Source organism: Aulonocara stuartgranti, assembly GCF_965226115.1.
Source record: "Aulonocara stuartgranti genome assembly, chromosome: 20".
NCBI classification, from domain to species: Eukaryota; Metazoa; Chordata; class Actinopteri; order Cichliformes; family Cichlidae; genus Aulonocara; species Aulonocara stuartgranti.
In genome coordinates, this window is record NC_138956.1 from 19,183,976 (window position 1) to 19,200,351 (window position 16,376).

A 16,376-nucleotide genomic window follows, 5' to 3' on the forward strand; every position below is an offset into this window, starting at 1 on the left:
AAAAGAAAAAGAAAGTATTGAAATAGGAAATAACCTTTATTTGGCACAAGTGTACTGAGTGCCTTCAAGGACACACTCAGTACACTTAGTGCCTGGAAGAATGCCCAGGTTGCAAAAAAAAGGTAATATATGCTCGTTAAAGTACACACACTCATAACTGTTCTTGTGAGAAGCCCATAGAAGGAAAAATGGTACTGTGTGACAGTTTTAAGGCAAAGGAGGGTGGAAGTGATAAAATGTAATAAAAAGCTCACTGGTACCTTCCCCCTTTGAGCACTTGCATGAAACCTTGTATTTGGTGCTTTTGCTCCCTTGCAAGAATTTTTATTCAGTTTACTTCTGAGATATATCTACATATGTATTCATATGTATTATTCTTGAAGGTTTTTGAAATACTATTTATAATAAATGAACATTGTAAAATAAAATGTATATTGTAATCAATAATCGCATAACGTGCATTGGGAGGAGGCCCCGGGGCAGACCCAGGACACGCTGGAGAGATTATATCTCTCGGCCTGGGAACGCCTTGGTGTTCCCCTGGATAAGCTGGAGGAGGTCCCAGGACACACTGGAAAGATTATATCTCTCGGCTGGCCTGGGAGCGCCTGGGTGTTCCCCCAGATAAGCTGGAGGAGGTGGCTGGGGAGAGGGAGGTCTGGGCCTCTCTGCTTAGGCTGCTGCCCCCGCGACCCAGCCTCGGATAAAGCGGATGAAGATGGATGGGTGCATTGATATTTTTACCACTAGCTTTTGGATTTTACTTTTTTTTTTTTTTCCTGTTCACCCGTTTAATCAGTGACTGACAAGATAATAAATGGAAACAGGCAACTTTGTATTTTGCTGCCCTGATTCATGCTTATTACACAGAAATTTCCATACATGTTTCCTTTTAATAAGCCAGAACATTGAACACTATATTTAATCTATTATTATTTTTAAGAAAAGTTGAATGCTGGAAACCCAAGTTAGGATTATATAAAGAATTATCAAATGGTAAAACTATGATATTATGCTAAAACATCAGCCAAAATTAACTTACTATTGAATAATGAGATTATTACCAGCTCCCTATTACCAACTCCTTTTTCTGGTAACTGAGTAGTAGTAGTAACTTGGAAATTTCCAAATTATTACCTTATTATTGCCCCCTTGGTATTCCACTACTACCATATTATTACTGAGCTGTAATAGAGTGCTATCCAATCATCTGAAAACAAAAAAAAATCCCAAAAGATGGGTACACATTTCAAAGTAATAATGTAAATCTACTTTTAATATCACAAATTGCAAGCAATCACAAACAAGGCCCAGAAGAACTCTACCTCCATCCTTTCTTTTTTAGGATACTTCCCAAGACAGCTTCAGCTCTTGGAAAAGAATTAATGAAAGAGAGAGAGAGAGATTTTTTAAAATGTGGCTATTAAAAAAAACTCAATTAAATTAATAAATGTTATACACCAAAAAGTTATTCTTTTGCCCTATGACATCCAGCTAGGCTCCAGTCCCCCTGTGACCTTGAATTAATCCTAACCCTTAAGGAAATGAATGAACTGATGGATCAGTAGTTCAAACCTACAGTTACTGTCTTGCAAAGTTAGTTGTTCTGTCTCATATCTCTAAAATAACTAGGCAGCATCCAATGCAATACAACTACTTGGATGCATGTATGTAACTTTGCATAAACAAAACATTTGTCCAGTCACTTTTTATTCAAACAAATTGAAATATAGTAATACTTACTTTCCAGAGTTATAGACTTCAGCTGTGTCAAACAAGTTGATTCCATTCTCGTATGCTATTGTCATGAGTTCTTCTGCCACCTTCAGAAGAAAAACATAATAACTATAAAGATAAGCAGCTGCTGCACAATTATATTTAGGAACATTTTTACCTTAGTCAACGTTTGATAAATATTAGCTTACACTACATAATCCCTTGCTTAAAAATGATGACTTACATTATTTGAAAGAAAAAATAATAATAAACGAAAATGTATTAGATTACTACCACCATATTTTGCAAGTTTGCAACTGTAGCAAACCTATTAGTGCCTTTTTCAGAAGATTGAAGAACAATCTGAAAACAGATTGTAAAGTTAACTCATTTAAAAATCAGTTCAGCTTTGGTGTGTCTATTGTAATTTCTGTACTATTTATCAGCCTTATTGTGAGGTATTAGTATCTCTCTTGGTTCCTAGTACACCCTCTCTATGAAAAACAAAAGAACCTCAAGTACCTCCTAAAACAGTTTTTCGGATGCTTCAGAAAAAGCTTCTCTCTGTGCTATGTTTACTAGGCTCCTGCTAACCACAAGTTTATCCTCCAAAGAATTATTCCTCAGCCAACTCCTACTTTGGATTCGGGAGACAGACACTGAATTGGGTGACCCTGAATCCTCCCTTAGTTATGCTGCAGTAGGCCTAGGCTGCTGCGGGGTTACCAGGATGGACTGAGCATTTCTTCGTTATTTACCAACTGTTAATTTGAATTTAATCATTAGCTATTATTAATCTGTGTCTCTCTTCCACAGTGTATCTTTTCTCTTGTCTCCTCAGATTGTTAGGATTTTTCTCTGTATTATTTCAAATCAAATCAAATCACTTTTATTGTCACATCACATGTGCAGGTACATTGGTACAGTACATGTGAGTAAAATTCTTGTGTGCGAGCTTCACAAGCAACAGAGTTGTGCAAAATACAATAACGTAAACAAGCAAAATACAAGAATGGCTAAATCTGAAACTAATAAATATATGTACAATATATAATAGTATATGCATTTCTGGATGTGTATACTAAATTTTTTTCTACGTGTGTGTGTGTGTGTATACACATATTTTACAAATTAAATAGAGTAAACAATAAAATAAAATATATAAAAATATTAGGGGTGCAACGATACACAAAATTCACGGTTCGGTTCGGTTCGATACTTTGGTGTCACGGTTCGATATTTTTTCGATACAAAAAAAATGTTCATGCCTTTTTAATTTGTCATTTATTAAAATTATAAATATATATTTTAACTCAAAAGTACAGTTTTTAAATTTAACGCTAACCCTTGTGCGTGTTTTTTATTTTGACAGCGAATGCGCACCTGCGGACCACTTATGTGCAGCCCTGGTTATTTAGCTCGTCATATTGCAGCCACAGAAATTATTTTGTCCATGAAACCATAAAGCTGCACTTTCTTTTTGCCTTATAGTCTGATTTGTCATAACTTCTCCGTTTTGTGGTAAGCTTTTCTTTGGCTGTCACTTCTTCACCCTGATTTGGCTCAGCAGAACTAAAATATATATCCTGCTGCTTTTACACACGCACTCACATAAGCTCAGCGATTCTCTGCGCGATCAACCTCTCACATGTTTAAGCTGCGGGAGATTTCACTTGTCATGTTTGCATAGTAAGCTAAAGATTAATAAGACGATGTCAGAGGAATTGGTGCACAAATTATCATCACTCACAGATCAGTGCTGTCGCTCTCTATACACAGTTCGCGGTATTGCAAAGTGAAAGCAAAAAACAAGCGCAAATTCAAACGCGATTTCAATATGTCACATATTGACAGTGGCTCACCGATGCCAATGACATAATAACCCAGCTACATTTCCGAAAGAATGCAAAAGCATTGACATATATTTTTCCTTCCTACAATAGCCCGACGGGCAGGGCAGAGATAGATTTTGGTACCCCGACTGGAAAAATCGCTAGCCCCGGGACGTCGGGCTAGCGATATTGCGAGCCCTGTATCTGATTGAGGAATCACTCATCTTTGGAAAAGAGAGTTTATTACAGAGAAATGTCTCTTTCCAAAATAAAAGTTATACTATCCACTTCTTCTGGGCTATATTCTCAGCAGCATAAGGAGAATCATGTGCTAACGGCTGTCTAAATGACTCGGCTAAAGTTAGTAGCATGCTTGCTTTTTTTTGTCTGCTTCCACTTGTCTTTGCACTAGGATGATGTCGGCGTAAATGTGCAGTCATATTCGTTGTGTTCCCACTAGTGCTTTCAGGTTAATCTCGTTGAAATGACCTTAACGCCACAACACGGCAAATCTCCGTTAACGAGCTACCGCCGATCGCCCCGTGCATGGGGCTAGACGGCCAACACGTTAACGAGCTAACTGCGCTAACACACTAGTTCCCACCCATGTAATTGAGCATTGCATGGCACATCCAACATACTGTTTTACTTTAGTCCATGACTCGCTTACCTTCAGGGTCATACGTCACATGAAAACCAAAATAATTCCAAACGCCAGATCTGAATGAGAGTGGGGGAGGTGCCCTGCGCTCTTCCTTCTGACTATGCTGTCTGTGTTGAGCACTCAGTGAATCTGCGTTCGACTACTCCGCCTAGGCTGCACTGTCGAGCCTAGGCGGAGTAGTCGAACGCAGATTCACTGAGCGCTCAACACAGACAGCATCGTCAGAAGGAAAGTTGATAAAATAAATTACAAATTTTGTATTGTTCGATACATATGCATACCGAACCGAAAGCACTGTATCGAACGGTTCAATATCGATACGAATATCGTTGCACCCCTAAAAAATATACAGAGTTGAGACATGTGCAAAACAGTGGCATTACTGTACAGTATGGAGTGCATAATGTTGAAGTTCTAGTAGTGAAGGTGAGGTGTCTATGACGTGTTCAGCAGTCTGATGGCCTGGTGGAAGAAGCTGTCTCTCAGTCTGCTGGTTCGGGACCGGATGCTGCAGAACCTCCTTCCTGAGGGAAGTAGTCTGAACAGTTTATGGCTGGGGTGACTGGAGTCCTTGATGATCCTCCCCACTTTCCTCAGGCAGCGCTTCCTGTACGATCAGCGGGGCCTATCGCGCGGTGCCGCGCGCTTCACTCGGACTTTCTGATCACGTCATGATCCACCTAATCCCCGCGTACAGACAGAGGCTGAAGCTCTCCAAACCTGTCGTGAGGACCAAAAAACTGTGGAGCAACGAGGCTGTGGAGGAGCTTCGCACGTGTTTGGAGACCACAGACTGGGACACAATGAAGGCTGCTTCTAACAGCTTGGACGAGTTTACGGACACTGTCACCTCCTATATCCACTTCTGTGAGGACAGCATTGTGCCATCACGCACCAGGGTGAGTTATAACAATGACAAACCCTGGTTTACCCCTAAACTCAAAAAGCTGTGGCTGGAAAAGAGTAAGGCGTTCAGAAGCGGAGACAGGGACTGCTACAGAGAGGCCAAGTACAGGTTCACTAAGGAAGTGGACATTGCCAAACATCAGCACTCTTAGAAGATGCAGCAGCAGATCTCAGAGAATGACTCGGCCTCTGTGTGGAAAGGTTTTAGGAATATTACAAACTACAAGCCTAAAACCCCCCACTCCACTGATGACTTGCTCTTAGCCAACACCCTTAACGACTTCTACTGTCGTTTTGACGAGCCATCAGGCAGCCTTCACACCTCCAACGACCCCAACAATAGAGGCACTTTGGACACTCATTCCCCCACCTCTCCCCCCTCCATAGAGCCATCACCACCTTCAAACTGTTCACCTGCAACACCCGCCCCCTCACCCCACACAAAAGAGGATTTCACACCACCTCCTCCGACCACAACTCTTCATATTCATGAAGCAGATGTGAGGAAGCAGTTTAGGAGTCTGAATGCTCGGAAAGCTCCCGGCCCAGACGGTGTGTCTCCTGCCACCCTCAGACACTGTGCAAACGAGCTGGCCCCAGTGTTTTCTGGCATCTTCAACTCCTCACTGCAGGCATGTCATGTGCCTGCCTGCTTCAAGTCCTCTACCATAATCCCTGTCCCCAAGAAACCTAGGATCACTGGACTAAATGACTACAGACCCGTGGCTCTGACATCTGTGGTCATGAAGTCATTTGAGCGCCTAGTTCTCTCCCATCTCAAGACCCTCACGGCCCCCCTCCTGGACCCCCTGCAGTTTGCATATAGAGCCAACAGGTCTGTAGACGACGCCATCAACATGGCCCTACACTTCATCCTGCAGCATCTGGACTCCCCAGGAACCTACGCCAGGATCCTGTTTGTGGACTTCAGCTCTGCCTTCAACACCATCCTTCCAGACCATCTCCGAGGCAAGCTTTCCCAGATGAATGTGCCTGATCCCATCTGCCGGTGGATCACTGACTTCCTGACGGACAGGAAGCAGCACGTGAGGCTGGGGAAGAATGTCTCGGACTCCCGGACCATCAGCACCGGCTCCCCTCAGGGCTGTGTTCTTTCTCCTCTGCTCTTCTCCCTGTACACCAACTGCTGCACCTCCACCCACCAGTCTGTCAAGCTAATCAAGTTCGCAGATGACACCACCGTCATTGGGCTCATCTCTGACGGGGATGAGTCTGCCTACAGGAGGGAGGTTGAACGTCTGGTGTCTTGGTGCAGCCACAACAACCTGGTGCTGAATGCCCAGAAGACAGTGGAGATTATTGTGGACTTCAGGAAGCACACAGCCCCACTCCCCCCCATCATCCTGACTGACACCCCCATCACCTCTGTGGACTCATTCCGCTTCCTGGGTACCACCATCACCCAGGACCTGAAGTGGGAGCCCACCATCACCTCCGTCATCAAGAAAGCCCAGCAGAGGATGTACTTCCTGAGGCAGCTGAAGAAATTCAACCTGCCAACATGGACGATGATGCAATTCTACACTGCAATCATCGAGTCCATCCTCACCTCCTCCATCACCGTGTGGTACGCTGGAGCCACTATCAGGGACAAACAGAGACTGCAGCGTGTTGTGCGCTCTGCTGAGAAGGTGATTGGCTGCAGACTCCCATCTCTGCAGGACCTGTACACCTCCAGGACACTGCGGCGTGCAGCCCGGATCTCAGCTGACCCTTCTCACCCTGGACACAGTCTGTTTGACCTGCTCCCCTCAGGCAGGAGGCTCCGGTCCATTCGCAACAGAACCTCTCGCCACAAGAACAGTTTCTTCCCCTCTGCTGTTGGACACATGAACAATAACCACATGACTGTCCCCGCCACTAACACATGACCCTACGCTGTGTCACTGCATCATTTCATGTCTGGCACTGATCACCACCTGCACTCATGTATATATCTTTCTACGTAGCACTCATAATTCTTATTCTCATGTATATATGTTTGGCACTGATCACCACCTGCACTCATGTATATATCTTTCTACGTAGCACTCATAATTCATATTCTCATGTATATATCTCATGTATATCTCATGCACATATCTTTCTTTCTACATAGCACTTTAATTCTTATTGTCTGCACTGAAGCACCGCAGCAATTTCCTAATGTTGTAAACCTCAACATCTGGCAATAAACCCATTCTGATTCTGATTCTGATTCTGTAGATGTCTTGGAGGGAGGGAAGCTCACCTCCAATTATCCGTTCAGAGCACCGCACTACTCGCTGGAGAGCTTTGCAGTTGTAGGCGGTGCTGTTGCCATACCAGGTGGTGATGCATCCAGTGAGGATGCTCTCAATGGCACAGTGATAGAAGGTCCTGAGGATGCGGGGATTCATGCCAAATCTTTTCAGTCTCCTGAGAAAGAAGAGGCGCTGTTGCGCCTTCTTCACTGTTTTGTTTATGTGTACTGTCAGTGCGCCCCAGGGTGGGTGTGGCTACAATGTAGCTTGCCATCACCAGTGTGTGAATGTGTGTGTGAATGGGTGGATGACTGGATATGTAAAGCGCTTTGGGGTCCTTAGGGACTAGTAAAGCGCTATATAAATACAGGCCATTTACTGACCACGTAAGATCCTCAGCCAGATGTACCCCAAGGAACCGGAAGCTGCTCACTCTCTCCACAGCAGCGCTGTTGATGGTGATGGGGGTGTGTACTTCTCTGCACCTCCGGAAGTCCACTATCAACTCCTTTGTCTTTGCGACGTTGAGTGTGAGATGGTTGTCTTGACACCAGTGGGTCAGGGCGCTGACCTCCTCCCTGTAGGCCGTCTCATCACCGTTGGTGATAAGACCCACCACTGTAGTGTCGTCCGCAAACTTCACAATATTTTAGGGTCTTGCAGTGACTGCTGTTCTGATTTGGCACTGTATAAATTAGGTTTATGCATAGGTTCAATAAGGACACCTATGCATTCATCTGCCTGCTTTCCTGGGTTTTTGATGCTAATTTATTCTTTGCTTCACCATCACTTTCCTGAGTATTAATTTTTCTATGTCAATAAATCATGTTCAGTTCTTCCAAATATTATCTCCAAATTTAATCACTGAACTGAATCTCCAGTGGCGCTACTTTCTTACTTTCTCCAGTACACTTACTTTTGCTTGTGACACTTGTAAACATTATTCCCCTGTGTATGTCACGAAAGAGGGCATGGGCAGGATTTTTGGTTGAGGTGCCATGTTTCTGGGCCAAACAAAGCGCTAGTGAAAGAGGAGCCAAAGGACATGGATAACACCAGCTATGGTTCGTACTTGCTGTGCGGTCGGTTGTAATGTTAGACCGCACAACACCGGCAAGGGAATAAGCTTGAAAAAGGTTTATCTTTTCATTCTTTCCCCACCTGGAAGCAATATGAGGCCGCTCATGTATCGGATGTTACCAAAAGAAGGCGTCTAGTCTGGATAGCAGCTGTGAGACGAGCTGATATCCAGTTCTCTTCCATCTCCAAATATCTGTTGGTGTGCTCCAGAAATTTTCATTCCGGTAAGCTCTACATATGTTCATATCACTCTTTATCCGGTCTTTAAGTCTGACGTCACTAGCCGTGTTTGGGCTCAAATTCCGCTGCAGGTCCAAAAATCTAACGATCACTGTGGCATCACTGAGAGTTGAAAAACGATCTAAAGTCTTTCATTTGTAATAAAATGATCAGCGTTCTGCTCTACCAGGTGTAACAATTGAGTTTATCATCCAGGCATCCATGAAAACTAAACAGAATTCATGACATTTAACGGAGTTAGAAATTAGCAGGAAGTTTTGGAAACAAATTCAAACGTACACCTCTGCTCTCACTTCCAACATAAATGAAGACAGAAAACTAAACAGCAGTGACGTTTGTAGGGTTACTGAAGTTTGGCTAGCTGGTATATAATGATGTGCTACGTGACCGCTAGCAACACAGCTGTGTGAGCATAATATAAACATGCTAACTTTTTTCCACTTGATGAAAGTTAAAGTGAGGATTCTCGGTGGTCAGGAACAAATGTAATCTTATGGCAGAATGCTGTAAACCAGCGGTCCCCAACCTTTTTTGCGCCACGGACCGGTTTATGCTCAACAATATTTTCACGGACCGGCCTTTAAGGTGTCGCGGATAAATACAACAAAATAAAACTAGTACCGGTACCGAAAAAAAGAAAATTTATTCATAACACATGTGAAAAGACCAAGGAAAACAGAGTAAACGATAAAAACGATAACAAAATAATGCTGAAAACCAATAAAAACCCTGAAAACTATACATTTCACACCTGAGCCTCAACTCTCGCGGCCCGGTACCAAATGATTCACGGACCGGTACTGGTCCGAGGCCCAGGGGTTGGGGACCGCTGCTGTAAACCGACCAAACTTCAGCCAGGAGAACAACTGAGATAATTCATCCACAAGGATGAATAGGTTAGTCAATCATATACTGCTGCATGGGCTGGGCTGTAGCTACATCGTAAGGTTTTCAAAACTGAGCTTTAAAATGATAAGATAAGATAAGATAAGATAGAACTTTATTAATCCCTCGGGTGGGTTCCTCTGGGAAATTCGACTTCCAAAAAAAGCACAGCAACGACCGCAGTTACAGTTACAGAACTGTTATATATATATATATACACACACACACACACACACACACACAAACACACACACATATATAAATAATGATTAGCGGTAATAAAAGCCAAGGGAGGCCAACAGTGATCACTGACTGTTTTTAGGAGCTTTTTTAGATTAAATAGAATAAAATACAAAACATTAAACATGTTAACAACACAAAAGCCATATTAAATGCAGACTACTTTAGGCCCAGAAGCAGGATTCCTCACGCCACCACTTAAAGACCGGATAGCCCATTTGTTTTATTTTCGATGCACTCTGAGGTCATAGCAAATTAGAACAAACATCCTAATGAGTAATTTTGCAGAACTATGTTCTATTTATAGAGTTGCTAATTATTTGGCATTATTGCAAGAAAACCAGCCTATGAAATGGATAAAACACATCGTGACTGGGTTCCAGCACTACACAAGGGGCACTCCGAAATCCCTGCTTCAAACATACCACCATGCCAATCAGATTACTTATTTCATGTGAGGGTGAAGAGGTGACCCTTCTGGATAAGATGGTGAAGGTTTGCTGGGTTTTGGTGAACAGTGTGGTAGTAAAACAAGGGAAAAATTAAACTTGCTCTTGTTAAATATTCTTAAGTCTTGTGCTGTATAAATAGTGGTAATTTTTCAAAAGATACAGTAAATTAATTAGTGTTAGTAGTGGGTGACATCATGTATATGCTGTCATGATTTTGTGTAAACATTTTGTCATTTGTAAACTATAAATGACATGGATTCTACATTGTAACTGATGTGATGTTCTATAAAGTGGTTTTAATAAAAATAAAAAAGGCAAAAATTAGTTTGTTTTTTTATTCAACTTTTGAACAGTGGTACTCAGTCAGTACATATTCAGTAAAGGCAAATTATTTACATGGCAGTGCACTTCAGCCATAAATCTAGACCCCTAGATAAAACATTATGGGTCATTCCCACAACCCACAGCTTTACTGTGTTCCAGCAAAGTATCCAATAGCAATGACAACTCCTCCACAGTAGCAGGTGGGATTTTTCTTTTTTGAGGACGGCTCCTTTTACCTTTCAATATGGATGATCTGTTTATGTTTTGATCGAGAGCCGTTTTTTGGGCAGCAGAAGAGAAGAAGTCTATCTTATGGCCAACCTCTGGCTGTATCTTGTAGTGATGTGTTGGTCGCGAACGAAACGGCTCTTAGAGCCGGGTCTTTGACGTGAACGACGCGAGCCGGCTCCTAATCGCCAGCCGTGTTTTTTCTTTTTTTTCCTTCTCTCACCCTCTCTCCCGCACTTTTTTCCGTTTCACTCCGCATGCGAGCCTTGTGCATTGTGCTGGGAAGAGAGAGGAGTGGCGGTAGTTACACTCGCAGTAGCACAGGAACAGAGCAGGAGGGAGAGAGAGAAAGAGAGCCAGGGACAACAATGTCGTAATCATCCACAACTATTTTCAGTTGCAGATGATAAAGGATTTAGAAAGTTTATTCATGCATATGGCAGAGAATGTGCATCTTCTTTTTGTTTTCATATTTTAATTTATATTTAATTGTGTTGTGGTTTTTTAACTCCGCCATTGCCTGGTCCCAAGTCCAGGATGAGAAAGGAGGAGGGTTGGGCGTGGGGCTAGTAACCCCACATTTTAAAAATAAGCCATGCTACAGAAACTGCAACAACAACAAATACATCCCAACAACTGCCTGGACGGGAAGACTCCTCTTCAGTGGGGCTCATGACGCATGCCGGTGAAAGCCTTCGGGAAGCCAGCTCGCCGACAAGTCTTCTTACGGCCAAGACCAGGATAGGGACCTGGAACATCAGAACCCTGTATGAAAGTGGCAAGTCAGCACAGGTGGCCAGTGAGATGAGAAGATACAGCATCAAGGTTCTCGGACTATGTGAGACCCGATGGAATGGAAGCGGCCAGACCAGACTGTCTTCAGGGGAAACCATAATCTACTCCGGGCACGAGAACGCGGACCACAATCACACCCAAGGAGTTGTGCTACTGTTGGCACCAGAGGCTACGAGGGTGCTGATGGCATGGGAACCCATCTCACCAAGACTTATGATAGCCAGGTTCAACTCCAAGGGCAGGAAGGATCATCATCATTCAATGCTATTCACCCACTAACGCAGCACAAGCAGAAGAAAAAGAAGATTTTTACAGTTCCTTGCAATCCCTTTTTGACCGGACTCCACGAAGAGACATAAAGATTGTCATGGGCGAATTGAATGCGAAGGTGGGAGGCGACAACATAGACAGAGAACTCATCATGGGCAGACAAGGCATAGGCACCTGCAACGAGAACGGAGAGCTGTTAACAGACTTCTGTTGCTTCAATGACCTAGTCATAGGTGGCACCATCTACCCACACAGGAAGATCCATAAGACCACTTGGACTTCACCAGATGGGAATACTGACAACCAGATCGACCACTACACCATCGACGGCAAGTGGAGACAAAGTATGCTGGACGTCAGAGTAAGGCGTGGCGCAGATGCAGCCTCACACCATCAGCTGCTAGTGGCAACACTGAAGACCAAGCTGAGATCCATCTGTGACTCTTCTGGAAGACCACACCATAAGTTCAACATACAGTTTTTGAAAGACGTCAAGAAAGCAAAAGAGTTCAACTGGGAAGTCAGGAACAGTTTCGAGGCGTTGGGGGACAAAGAGACAATAGAGAACCACACCTGATTGTCATGGACTGGATCATGAGAAGAACCCACAGAGGGCAGCAACACCGGTATCCAGTGGACCCTCACCAAACAGCTGGAGGACCTGGATTTTGCAGACAACATCAATCTTCTGTCCCATAAGCAGCAACATGCACAGTACAAGCTTACCCGGCTCGCTGAAGAGGCAGAAAAGATCTTCAGGATCAATGTCAGAAAAACGATGGTGATGCGGTTGAACAACCGACAAGAATATCCACTGCAACTACAGGGAGAAGGCTTGGTGGAAACCAACCGCTTTGTCTACCTAGGAAGCATAGTCAACAGCGACGCAGATGAAGACGTTAGGAGCTGGAACAACAAAGCAAGGCTTGCATTCAACACCCTGCGACCCATCCGGAACTCCAAAGCCTTATCTCAGCACAGCAAGATCTGCATCTTCAACAGCAATGTGAAAGCAGTCCTTCTGTTTGGGTCCGAGACGTGGCGGGTGACCAAGACCCCTACCAGCATTTTCATCAACAAGTGCTTGCGACTCATCCTCAACATCAGATGGCCTGAGAACACAAAACACAGGTCTGTGTTTGAGAAGATCTCAAACCGTAGAAATTTAACCAGAGTGAGAAAACACATATACATAGCCACAATTTGATTCCAGCCAGTTGATATTTCACATTTGCACTGCAAATCTTGACCTAAATTACAAGTCAGTTTTTCTGACAGTTACTTTAACTTTAAATAAGAAAACACCCGATGCCACTACGGACACAAGTCGTAACTATGGCTAAATGCAAAGGTTTTGACCCAGCAACTTGCTGAAGCTGACTAGGTGGTAATATGAGCGTTTTATATTAAGTGCTGCTAGTTTTGTCCAAGCATACACCTGACTGTAGCCAAAGTAAGATATTTAAGATATTTTTCATACTTTCCTCAGCCTTTCTGACTTGCAGTCATGCACTTTTTGTACATATACTCTGCTCAGAACAAGTACAGGAATAATTAGAAAACATTTCAGATTTCAATGAGAAAACAATCATGCTGAATATCCCAGCTGTCTATTTTCGTTTCAAATTATGAAAATGATTCATTAAACGTTTGTCGTTGTTACAGTAAAATATATAAGTTTTTTCTACTTTGGATTTTTAAGCAAGCACTTGATGACAATGAGAAGGAAAAACTCCCTTTTAACAGAAAGGAGCAAGTCTCTGGTAAGGGCAGGCATTTGACTCAACCAGCTGGGGGTAACGAAGAGTGATAGAATAAAAGAATAAGCACCACAGTCATATTAACTGTCAGAATTCTTGGACGAGGATGAGGAGTAGTGATAATCTTGTACTCGAAATTAATAATCAACCATAGAACCAGACAGAGTTTTAGCTCATTTCAAAGCCTGACTCTTAGCCTTGTCCACCTTAATTGGAAAACTAAAAAAAACAATTTTATTTGTCATTATTGTCTCACAATCTCTGATAGAAATATTGTTTTGGTTTTGTTAGCTTTTATTTTAAAGTCCACTAACCAGTCTCGCTTTTGAGCTCAACTTCCTGAAGGCCAGATTCATGGAGTGTTTGCATGTCCATAGGCTAATTATGTTCATCTGAAGGGAATTCCCTAATTGTCCACCTTCAGTGGGGTAAACCATTGAGGGTTTGAGAGCTGAGGGTGGGAGAGGACTGAATGTTTACTTTGATTTTATTTAGTTTGTTTGTATATTATTTAATTGCCATTAGTTTTGTAGTCAGATTTATGTGTAGTGTATTAAAATGACAGCAGTATTTCACTGTATATGCTTATTTGTAGGTGGAGTGTTGAGGCGGATCTCTTAATTTTGTTGGTGGCATGGTCTGTGTCTATTTAAGGAAGATTTAAGCTTGATAAGGGGATTTGACAAGGTTGACATAAGCTGTGGCTAACGTTAAGATGTACCACTGGTGAGATTGTTGAACCTTTTTCTACTTAAAAGAATTATATTCAGAGCCCTGAAAAACTGCTGAAGTCTGTTGATGCCTTTTTTCCATCATCTGTTCCCTTTCATGACCACCAGTATTCCATCCTGTCTGAGGGTTTATTAACAACGGACCTCTACTGCTGAGTGAGCCCTCATCTGGGACTCTCCTCAGCTCTTACTGGAACAGTGGCGCGGCTGCCCCTCTGTTGGTCTTCCATGGTCTCTTGTGTTCTGGGGGCCTCTGGATGTCTGGAGTTTTGATCTCCTCCATACCCGCTTCACACCCTGGAGGACGGGGCTGTGGCCCCCCCACACTCCCTAGCAGATCATTACATGGAGAAACCTTTGGAATGCAAGCATGCTGATCCACACAGGTATGCACACATGGGTATTCACAGACGCGTACTAAAGCTTTCTTGGCTGCTGCCTCAAAGCACACTGTGCGCTGTCTATCTTGCGTGCTGCACAATATCGTTTATTACTTAGTAAATACTGATATCTATGACTAGCTAGTTTATTGTGATGGTGCTTTGTTTTCTCTATTATTATGTTGCTCTTTGTTGTTTGCTGTCTCCTCTGTTTGTTTGTTTGTTTGTTTGTTTTTTCTCCATACAGGTGACCCAGGAGTTTTTTTTTTTGTCTCTCTTCCCCCCCTTCTCACCGTCTCTTCTCCCCTTGGGTTTTCTTTCTTTCTCTCCCCCTCTCTCTCTCATTCATTCCCCCTGTCCTATTTATTAAAAAAAAAAAAAAAAAAAAAAAAAATGACAAAGGATGAACTGAAGCTCTGCCATCACGTAATGTCGCATACTGCTGTTTCTGATGTCATTTAAAAAAAAAAAAACAAAAAAAAAAACAACGGACCTCTACAACATCTAACAATTCATCATTGATTGAAGAAAATAAGAAAAACGCTTGGTTTATTTACAGCACTGTAGCCAAGCTGTCAAAGAGTCAGAGCCTGGTTAGCCAAGCATTCTTTTAAACTTTTCTAGTAATGACTTCATGATTTTTTTAAATGAAATTTTAACCAGAAGAAAAAAGAAAATTATTCATAACTAACAAAAGTTGATTCTGTTCATCTGGACGTAGCGTTCTCAGTGGGAGAAACATTTTGTCACTCATCCAAGTGACTTCTTCAGTCTCAGCTGACTGCAGGTTTCCCCAGTCTTACAAAGAGTACATTTGCATAATGACTGAAACCAGCCCACTGAAGGAACAATGGGCTGGGAGGTCACCTTCATCAAAATTATGCAAATTCTCATGACCATTGATCAACAACCACTGATCAAGGCCCACTGATCAATGGCTATGAGTACCACTCACAGAGAGTTGGGGAATGGTTGCAATCACAGCATTGTAAAATGGGGAAGGATTTACCCTTAGTCCTCCTCGATTCAGAGATGGTCGTTCCCTTTTCATGTAAATGGCCTCCTTGACTCCGCGTTCAAACCAGCGTTCCTCCCTGTCCAGGATGTGTATGTCCTCATCAGAGTGTCCACTGGCCTGTATATGTAAATTCACTATCTTGGCCCATGTCCTCATTTTAGGTTTGACAGCGTTTTAGTAGGTAAAGGAGAATGCTTGGAAATGAATTGAGCTTCGATAGGGGGAAGGCCTCGAAGGGGACTGGCAACAGCTACCAGGCCTTGCAGATCCCCATGTAATAAATAGGAGTGAAGAACTTAAAGAATTGAGAACAAGGAGGGAAGGAGGGTGGGGCACATAAACAAGAATGAGCAGCTTGCAGAACTGGGGGAACCTACATAGATAACAACAGGAAGGAGCGTGTTTGGAGGCGTAGTCCCGCTCCTGAAATTCCAATATGTAATCTCCAATTCACTAGCTGGGCCCACGTCCTCATTTTAGGTTTGACAGCGTTTTAGTAGGTAAAGGTGAATGCCTGGACATGAATTGAGCTGCGGTTTGGGGAAGGCCTCAAAGGGGACTGGCGACGGTTCCCGGGCATGGCAGATCCCCTAAGAAGGCATCCCCTAAAAG

General features: G+C 43.1%; 1 protein-coding gene across 2 annotated transcripts in view; it reads right to left on the reverse strand.

Annotated features, from left to right (window-relative positions):
- The window catches only part of LOC309696401 (voltage-gated potassium channel subunit beta-2-like), a 248,267-nt gene that overhangs the window by 184,856 nt on the left and 47,035 nt on the right, over positions 1-16,376 (reverse strand). For both annotated transcript variants that reach the window (XM_082517619.1, XM_082517618.1), the window contains exons 5-6: positions 1,744-1,823; positions 1,326-1,370 (exon numbers count right to left, since the gene is read on the reverse strand). In XM_082517619.1, coding sequence (XP_082373745.1) covers positions 1,326-1,370; positions 1,744-1,823 — 125 coding nt within the window. The remainder of the gene's footprint in view (positions 1-1,325; positions 1,371-1,743; positions 1,824-16,376) is intronic.